This window comes from Pararge aegeria, chromosome 3 (assembly GCF_905163445.1).
Source record: "Pararge aegeria chromosome 3, ilParAegt1.1, whole genome shotgun sequence".
NCBI classification, from domain to species: Eukaryota; Metazoa; Arthropoda; class Insecta; order Lepidoptera; family Nymphalidae; genus Pararge; species Pararge aegeria.
The window spans coordinates 14,857,742-14,868,353 of record NC_053182.1 but is presented as its reverse complement, the minus strand read 5'-3'; the positions used below and the strand labels follow the sequence as shown (position 1 = coordinate 14,868,353).

The following is a 10,612-nucleotide window of genomic DNA, read 5'->3' as shown; positions in this document are numbered from 1 at the left end:
TTTCGAGAATTGTTGAGATACTCTGAGAATACGAATGACGTGTATTTCAATATTGGCAGAGTACCACTACGGAACACTATATAAATATGATGTCTTGTATAATTTTCAATGTTTCATTCATTTGTGTTATAGTTATAAATAAATAATGTAGTTTCATTTAGTAAGTTTTAATTTTACAATAAATTACCGGTTCAAAGTTTGTATTAAGCGAAAGCTTATAGAAAAGTCCTATTATAGTATAAAGAATTCCGTAAACGATAAAAAAGCTTAGGTGTGAACAATTGCTGTAACCAGGTTGCTTCTTAAATATTTTCTAATGACAATGTGAGATGGTGATAACAAAAAGAACACCCGGAGATTACTAAGATTGTAGTTATCGCTATCACTACTCACTGCTATGTACACATTTTGTATATAATCAACGCATCAAAAGTGCCATCTATGTGCCTATTTGAATAAAGAAATATTTGACTTTGACTTTGACTTTAAGATGTTAAAGAAAATAAATAAATACATAAACATATAAGAACATAGGTTACGAACCAACATACAAATTCGCATTAATTATAATATTGGTATTTCGGGCGTTATTGACTCAGATGAAACTATTACACATGAAGCTATGCTACAGGAATGAATATACTATACCTACATAATACAACCTAAACTAACATATATGTATGGAACTACTGTACATAAAATGTACACGAATACCTGCAATAAATACATAATAGGTATTACAAATTGCACTCCAAAGTAAACCTTAAGTACATAAAAGATACTGATTACACAATACTTTAGTACACATCGCTTTAGCGATTTTATGTTTTAAATATTTCAGCTCACAGCTAAATATTTGATTGTATTCGAATGTTTGCTTATTTAACTATCGGTTTATCACCTACTTGTCTCGCCATTCATTTCAATCTGCAAAAAAGAAATCCACTTGTAAATATATGTTAGGTATATTATTGGCTAGGTAATCTTCGTTAGGACATTTGCAAAAACTTTACTACACAAGTAGTCACAAGAAGCTACAAACTAAAAATCGTATTCGACATTAGGAAACCCTGAAATACTGTTTTTTTTTTTTCCGTAATTGAAATCAATTAAATAACAGTTCCTTGACAGGGTATGCAGATGATATAAAATGAAAAAAATCTCCAATACGAGTTGTAAAAAACTAAAGGATATGCTTTGTAAGAGTTACAAAAAGCCTACCCTTAAGTTTTTGTAACTTGTCCTGGACATTTTCTTCATTTTTTATCATCTGCATACCCTGTGCATACCCTCTATGCACGCCACTGGGTATATTACTAGCTATTGGAACATCGTTATCATTATAACAACGACCCAATACAGCGCACGGGTCTCCTTCCATAATGAGAAGGAGTTAAGGCTGGCCGAGTGCGGATTTGTGGACACTACACTCGTTTGCGAACATTATGGAGAACTCTCAGGCATGCAGGTTTCCGTATGGCGGTTTCCTTCACCGTTGAAGCAAGTGACATTTTAATAGCTTAGTGCGTTTGCACATAACTTAAAAGTTAAAGGTGAAAGTAGTGAAGTCGACCCTACCCACTGTGCTATCACCGCTTTATATATGTAGATGCCTCAAGTTTAGGAATAACCGGATAATATTAATTGGTATGGTAATGGAATCCAGTTCGGATAACCTTTAATAATATTGCGTTCTTTAGGTGGTACGAAGTCCACCGGTTCATCTAGTTTAATATAACTCTAAGTTATAATTTAAAGTAACTCTAAAGTGTTGTACTAGATTTTAGCCGTAGCCAAGAATTTGCAGGTCTTATGTTCTGGCGACTAAGGATTGTAAAAACAAATGACGAATTTCCACAATCTCGAATTTAAACGCTAGAACGTTCTAGAATCTTACCTTATCAGGAATCTGGCCGAGTATAAGTGGGGCGCAAGGCGTTGGTACGTCAACATCTTTAGTATTCATACTTCTTCTTATCATTCCACAGTTGTTATGAGCTTCAGCGGGTAAAAGCCTCCAGACGACTGGAGTGAATAGTTCTGCATCCATCTTGGTTCCATCCCTTTTGTCAAAGAACCATCCAACGATTGCGCCGACGGTCATAGTTGCAATGAGGCCAAGCGGTGCGATCCAGTGGTAGGAAAGACGGAATAGAGGGAAAACTGTGCTAGGGTCCTGCGAAATTAGAGTCAAAAGATGAGGCAGGTAGGCAAAATCTTTCTAGTAAAAACAGTGCTCCGAATTAAAGTAGTAGTAGAAATTGAAGTAGTAGTAGACATTTTTAGTAGTCGTAGAGAGTCGTGAAAGAATATCGCCATGCTTATTTCTGCCGCCAAGCAGCATTGTCGCAATGCTGTGTTTTAGGAGGAGTTAAGTGACATACACACGAACAACAGAAATATATATATATATTACTAGCGGACCACAGCGCCATCTGTCTGGCTGATTTGTGAATCTAAACCATCCAGGGTGCCACCCAAACGCATACCAAAATCATTCAATCGGTTTAGGAGGAGTTCAGTGACATACATACGCATACAATAAATATATATATATATATATATTCTCTCAGATAAGATATCTCTCAGATATTCTCTCTAAGATAAGTATTTATGTATATTATTCATGAAAAAATATTCATCAGTCATATTCGTATCCATAAATCAAGCTACACTTACTTTGGGCCTAGACCGCGACTTGTATATTGTTTGTTTGAAATCTTTATTGCACACACACATTTTATACAAATTAAACACAAATACAGAAGAACTTAGAAAATAAAATAGAGCGTGCCAAGGCGGTCTTATCACTAAAGTGATCTCTTCTCTTCCTTCTACCTTTGTTAGGAAAAACGAAGGAACGGGTCGGTGCAGCAATTTAAGTTTAAAATATATATGTACATTCATACATACAACAATATTTTGAAAATATTAATTAATAAATGGAAAATCCCATTATGGAGCCCTGGGTTGGTACACACTCACACACCAAGTGCTCAAGAGGGTTCCAAATTCCAATTTTTTTATTATTTATGGGTTTGGCCATTTTAAGTTAATATATTAGTAATCAAGATAATTATTATTGTTGTAGCTATGGATTTTCATCTGAATTAAACGTTATTATTATTATATATATGAATAGGTATGTATTTTGTCGTAATATATTTATTATTTATTTATTTACATGAACTTAACACCTTCGCCTCAAATTGATGGACACAGGGTGGCATGTTTGCACCCTGTGAAGTGTTGCTCTGTTCATTTGCCATGGTTTCCTAATTACGATCAGGTGGGACATCTGCTTGGTAGGTCAATTATTACCATAAAAAAAACATTGGATCGGTACCGAAACGCTAAATTGCTTATCGGTACATTGTAGTCTGTAAGTACACATAAGTAACACACGTATGTATCAACAGATACAACACTGGACTATATACATAAATAGAGTAAAGACACTGACTTAGATTAGAGATTTTTTTAAAGATCCGAGTCCGTATTGGATATTGGATAGAAACAGGCGTTAATCTGCGGAAATCCATGATATATTATGAAAATTAAGCTTAATTTGTTATACTCCGTGAAAAGCAGGAGAATCCATATGGTGTAATTTATAATTTCTTCAATAATTATACTCCACACCAAACCGATCTTCGACAATGTACCCTCAAGGAACTGTTAATTTTCATAATACTTGAGTCCGTGTTTTTTCTAATCGACGATTTAGCGGATAAACAGACAGATACGCAAAGCGACTTTGTTTTATTCTATTTAGAGATTTTAAGATGTTAAAACCCAGTTGCAAACTGAATCGCATAATAATTTATCTCATCATAATCATCCGCAGCCTATTAAATAAATAAATAAATAAATAAATAAATAAATAAATAAATAATAAATAAATAAATAAATAAATAAATAAATAAATAAATAAATAAATAAATAAATAATAAATAATAAATAAATAAATAAATAAATAAATATACTGTGACCAAACACAGATCGCCATCTAGCCCCAAAGTAAGCGCAGTGTACTAAGATGTTTGACGAATATTTTTATGAATAATATACATAAATACTTATAACATACAGATAAACAACCAGCCACTGAAAAACATTCATGTTTATCACACAAACATTTTCCAGTTGTGGGAATCGAACCCACGGCCTTGGACTCTGGAAGCAGGGTCGCTGCCCACAGCGCCAATAGGCCGCCCAGTTGAAGGCCTCTCTCATAGGAAATACGGTTTTGTGGGCTTGTCTACAATGTGAGTCGAGTTTATCTACATAATACAAACATGTAATGAAGATACTTCACCATCATCATCATCGTGTCAACCAATCGACGTCCACTGCTGGACATAGGTCTTTTGTAGGGAGTTCCATAATACAAGGTCCTGGGCCGCTTGCCTCCAGCGGCTCCCGGCGACTCGCCTGATGTCATCTGTCCACCTCGTTGGGGGCTGAGCTACGCTGCGTTTACCGGTGCGGGGTCGCCATTTCAGCACCTTAAGACCCCAGATACTTACGATAGTATTATTGAAAGAAAATCTGGCATTAGAAGCGCACTCCATGGTCATATTGAGCGGCGGTGCTCGCAGTCCGTGTGCGGCGGCGGTCTGTGTGCCCATAGAGACGGTTCCGGCGAGAAGAGCTCCCGCTATAGCGCCCGCGATAGCTCCATAAGGTCCTACCCACCAACACGACATGCCGAGGGTGAAAACACCACACGTGGCACTGGCCGCAATCGCTGACAAAGCGGTTGCTACACCTGCATAAAAAAAATAACATCATTACTAACATATTATCTCGCTCAGTAAAGACGACTATTATTATTTATTTATCTACTCAAACTCATATTTAAGTGTTTATGGTATGTTAAGATATGTATTAGTATATTTATTTTTGTATTTGTGTAGTCTGGTTTATGTATTAATATGTAGATATTTGTATGTATGTACCCCACCTATTCGCTTTCTTTTTAGTTTTCCTAATCCTAAGGTTGCCTGGCAGAGATCGCTACTTAGCGATAAACCGCATTTTTTATCCTGCTTCATTCTTCATGTGTTTTTTCTTTTTTTTTGTCTCGTTTTTCTGAGTGGTGTACAAATAAAGAGTATAAATAAATATTAGCGGCCCACTACAGCGCACAGGTCTCTTCACAGAATGAGAACTCAGAAGAAGAAGATAAGAAGATTCAAGCCGTAGTTCAACTTATCGATCGATTTATGAAATGAAAAGAAATGATCAGGATCAGGGTTCCGTTTAATACTCTTTGAAAACCTTCGTCCTATTAGAGCGGAACGTTCGGTGTTTATAAAAAAAACACCAAATGTTCTTAATCACTTTGCTATTTACTTGGTTTATACCTGTCGATGAACTAGTGGACTTCGCCCACCAATCCGCACTGGGCCAGCGTGGTCAAGGTCTTAACCCTTTCTCATTGTGGGACGAGACCCGTGCTCTGTAGTGGGCCGGTAATGGGTTGGTGTGGTGATACTTGTCGCGTAACCCTAATGAAGGGTTTATTAGAGCCGGAGTAACCTTAGCTCTAATCTCCTTGCTGAAAGCCAACGGGCAGCAATTCGATTCAATAATAACAACTGACTGGATTTGGCTAGAAGTATCGATTTTATAGCCCATATTGCAGATCGACAATTTAATATTGACATGAATTCGAAAATAGCAAGTCAATATGCGGCCAGTAGTAGTAACAGTCCGCATACAAGTTTTTGTTTGTTTCATTCATTCCACGAACAACCGCGTATCATTGGCCGTCCGTTGCACTACTCTTAAGAATCGTGACGTGATGTTATGTCTAAGCCTTCTGCAACGACTTGGCTATCAAGTGTAAAAAATATTTTTCTAAATAAACAGAAGTTTCAGGTCACTCATATCGCTATCGCAATTTTTAACATCCGACTGAGAAATTGTGACGCGATATATTTGTCGCGTATTTCTGTAAGTTACAGTCTGCCGATTACAGACAGATTAGTGGTTTTTTTTTTGAGGTAGAAAGTATATAGACGTTATCTGGGTATATAATTGCTAAACCTAAGTAACCTTACTCCCAATTTGTAACGAAATCCCATCAGCTACTTTAGCGTCATGGGTTTTGTTACACATTAAACGCAACGAGATTTAAACTGAACTCGAATCCAAACTTTACTCAAAAGTCCGCCGGTAACTCTAATAGCCAGAGGTTGCCAAAAGGTTGTGAAAAATAAGTTCTCAATTACGAATTGGGAGCTTATTCTAGTTACTTTTCGAGTGAAAAACCGATAATATAACAATCGATTGGGCTGTTCTTTTCACGCTGTAACTCTTGGAAATAAAAAGTTCTTGGAAATTTTAGAAACTTCAATTCAGTTCTAGATTTGTGTGTGTACAACAGAATTGGTACTGTTATGAGTTAAAAAAGAATAATTTTACGTGATATTGACGTCACTTTTGCTTTGCAGGCATAATATGATAATAAAGCAATAAATAAGAATCTTATGAAACATTGCCAAAATTACTTTGATATTAGTAAAATAGCCATCGACGTAAAGGCTAATTATAAAATGTTCACTCTCGGTAAATCACATCACATTGTTTTGACGTGACAACGTCTTATAAATTGGATTGCCGGGTGACACTTCAAGAAACTGCGTTACGCTCCGCTCACGTTATGCGCTCACAATGAGAGCAAGTGAGAGGCACGCGTCCCTTCCACTCGGGCATGGTTAGCCCGCCTAAGAGCGAGAGAGACAGACATAAAAAGTGAAAGGCACGCGTCCCTTTGTAGTAAATGCTGTTTCATTGTACGCAAATGTATTGCAAGTTATTGTATGTATATTTGTATATAAATACGTATGTATGTGTAAAGGTAAAAATAAAATTTTGTTAATATAAAATTCAGTGCGAGATTCTTTGTATAAATTAATGTTTTAAATATAATTCTTTGTATAAATAAATGTTTTAAATTGTTACTATTATTTCATTCTTCTTCCTACTATACGAATGAATATTCACATTAAAATTATTTTACCACTCAAAGTCGTTGTCACGTAAAACTTTCGCCCGTATACCGACTTTACAGGCAACCAATTTTTTTTGAAGTATAGTAAATCAGTTTACGCATCTAATAGGTACCTAAAACAAGTGGGCAGAAATCCTGCTTCATGAGTCCAAGGCCGTGATTTCGATTCCCACAGCCGGAAAGTGCTTATGTGATGAGCATGAATGTTTTTCGGTGTCGGGTGTTGATATGTATATTATAAGTATTTATGTAAATTATTCATAAAAATATTTATCAGCAATCTAAGTACCCATAACACAAGCTACGCTTACTTTTGGCCTAGACAGCGATGTGTGAATTGTCGTAGTATATTTATTATTTTTATTTAGAATAGGTGCAGGAAAACTTTAGTGCACTTTACACTGGAATACATTATCAAGAAGGCCAAATGGTAATTCAAGCCAGAACACCTTCTAAGCCTGTAAAAAGTTTAATTTCGGTCGTGCATGGAGTACTGCAACATTCACGAGATGGCTTTTAATGGCATTGGATGGTGGAGTTCTAACTTTTCTAAGTTATGTGCGTTTTAAGTAATCAAAATACAATTGTTTTCAAAGGTGTGTGGAGTCCACCAATCCGCACTGACCAGCGTGGTGGAAACCTGCATGCATGAGAGTTCTACATAATGTTCTCTAAGGTGCGTGGAGTACACCAAAGGCAGGAGACCCATGCTCTGTAGTGGGTTGTAATGGTTGATGTGATGATGATGATTTTGATAATGCATACAAAAGTATAACTAATGCTCTAAAAATAGTACACCTTTTCAAATTACTTTGTAGACAATTCACTCCGCTAGTTCCAATATTTTAAATGTTAAAAAAATCTTACCAAGGACGCCTCCAAGCTTCTTAATAACGATAAGCATAACTACAGAGACCACGGCTAGGGCAGCTGTGACGGAACGTGCTATGATTCCTTCCGTCAAGGGCTTCAGGCGAAGGCGCAACCATCCACGCAATATATCCTCAACGGCCACCAGTGCACACGCGTTTAAAACCGCTGAGAGCGAACTGTGAAGCGCAAATAATAAAAAAAATATTCAAACATATTCTCTTACATTTATTGAATTTCATTATTTTTTTTAAATTGTTAACAATGGTGTATTATACAAATAAAACACTAATAAAATTAAAAAAAAAAAAAAAAAACATCCGCTTGCGGGGTTTTTGAATGCCCACGCGAGCAGAGTGAGGAACCTCCTTACAATACGCGCCGGTTCAACGACTACTGCCTTTTGTATCTGACCCTTAATCCAACAACCAAACTTCAAACTTCTATTCAAACATTATTAAACCTAGAGTGTGATGAAGCGGCGATAGCCTAGTAGTTAGGGAAACGGTCATAGCCCAGTGTTTAGTAATTCGACCTCCCCAAAGGGGAGGAACGCATCTCAAATTTCTCAGAGTTAGGTGAATTATAAGCAATTTAATATATTATCAAAATTAAGCTTAATTTTTTTGATAATATATCATGGATTTCCGCAAAGTAACGCCTGCTTCTATCCAACCAATTTAATATCACGATGGTGAAAAACATTGTGATATTTGCATGCCTTAAACTTCTATACCGCAATCCAGCTTCAAAACCTCAGTAAGGAAAACTCCAGAAAGACCAGGCAAGGTATATACCATTGCTAAATAGGTTTTTTTTTTCAGTTACAATTACTACAGTACGATTAATAACAAACACTCCGTCAAACTGATGGCCGATTGGCGCAGTGGGCAGCGACTCTGCTTTCTGAGCCAAGGCCGTGGGTTCGATTCCCACAACTGGACAATGTTTGTGTGATGAACATGAATGTTTTTCAGTGGCTGGGTGTTTATATGTATATTATAAGTATTTATGTAATATACATAAATACTCAATTCATATAATTATTCATCAGGCATCTTAGTACCCATAACACAAGCTATGCTTACTTTGGGGCTAGATGGCAATATGTGTATTGTCGTAGTATATTTATTTATTTATTTAAACTGTTAAACAGTTTGTTGACGGGATCGGTAGGGTGATTACGTATCTCGCGACAACTCGCGACAGGCGTAAATCTGCAATCGCTGCTGTCAAACGTCACTTTTGTTTATTAATTGCTTGGAAAAGTGACATTTGACAACAAGTATTTCAAGATTTACGCATGTCGCAAGCCTGTCGCAAGATACGTAATCACCCTGCCGCTCTCTTGTAATATAACGTTGTAATATGTTTAGATGCTTAAACTATTTTGACGTATAAGTAGGTAGATAGTGCATAAAAACAAGTGATTTGTTCTAAATGTTCTCATGAAGGAGCTGCAAATGGTTAATGGTATATCATACCTTAAGAATGTTAAGATAATTGTTGATTTAAAGTTAATCATGAATACCTGACAGATGCTTTTCTTTTCCTAAATACCTATCATGCCTTAAGAAAATGCTTAGTTGGTATACCTTAATCCAGCTCCAAAGACCCCAGCAAGGAACACTCCAGAAAGACCTGGCAGATGCTGTACTTTAGCTACGTATGTGACGAAGGCAGGCAGCAGACGGTCCCCTACTAGAGGCACACCACCTGGGTCGCAGCCTCCGAGCACCCAGGCGGCCCAAGCGGTCAAACCGCACCACACGCAGAGGGATATAGCCAGGATTGCGCCGATACAGAATATTGCTAGTGCTCTGAAACAAAAGTTTTAGTCATCATCATATCCACCCATTACCGGCCAACTACAAAGAACGGCTCTCCTCCCACTGTGAGAAGGGGTTAAGGCAGTCCACCTCGCTGGCCCAGTGCGGATTTGTGGACTTCACGCACCTTAGAGAACATTATGAAGAACTCTCAGGCATGCAGGTATCCTCACGATGTATTCATTCACCCATGAAGCAAGTGATATTTTGATTTTACTTAAAAGGCACATAACTCAAAAAAGTTAGAAGTGCGTGCGTGCGTGTGTATTCGAACTCGGCCCCCCGAAAGTGAAATCGAGCTCCTACCCAATGCGCTATCATCGCTTCTTAATATTGTGTAATCTAAGAATTTGTGGTAAAAAATTGATGTAAAAGAGGTTAAAGTTATGTGAACAAGTCGACAACACCGGAAGTGTTCAAAGTCAAAGTCAAATATTTCTTTATTCAAATAGGCACATAGATGGCACTTTTGATGCGTTATTATATACAAAATGTGTACATAGCAGTGAGTAGTGATGGCGATAACTACAATCGTAAACTTAAAACTGAACTACGAGGGTTCCAAACGCGCCCTGGTCTAAGAAGAAGCCCACAACAAACTTAGCCGGGTGTTCTTTTTGTTATAACCATCTCACATTGTCATTAGAAAATATTTAAGAAGCAACCTGGTTAGAGCAATTGTTTACACCCAAGCTTTTTTATCGTTTACGTAATCCTTTATACTATAATAGGAAATGTTAAAGTGGGATTTACGAGTACCACTATCAAGAACACTTAATCGCTTAGCGGCACTTCTTTGTCGGTGGGTTGGTTACTAGCCACGGCCAAAGCCAGATCAGACCAGAGAAAATTCAGAAATTATATATCCATAATTGCCCCTGTCGGGAATCAA

General features: G+C 37.1%; 1 protein-coding gene across 1 annotated transcript in view; it reads right to left on the bottom strand.

Annotated features, from left to right (window-relative positions):
• Window positions 1-484: 484 nt before the first annotated feature.
• The window catches only part of LOC120637308 (sodium-coupled monocarboxylate transporter 1-like), a 30,825-nt gene continuing 20,697 nt past the window's right edge, over window positions 485-10,612 (bottom strand). Inside the window, exons 9-13 of the mRNA XM_039909089.1 lie at window positions 9,487-9,711; window positions 7,889-8,070; window positions 4,530-4,771; window positions 1,898-2,176; window positions 485-927 (exon numbers count right to left, since the gene is read on the bottom strand). Coding sequence (XP_039765023.1) covers window positions 898-927; window positions 1,898-2,176; window positions 4,530-4,771; window positions 7,889-8,070; window positions 9,487-9,711 — 958 coding nt within the window. The 3' untranslated portion in view covers window positions 485-897. The remainder of the gene's footprint in view (window positions 928-1,897; window positions 2,177-4,529; window positions 4,772-7,888; window positions 8,071-9,486; window positions 9,712-10,612) is intronic.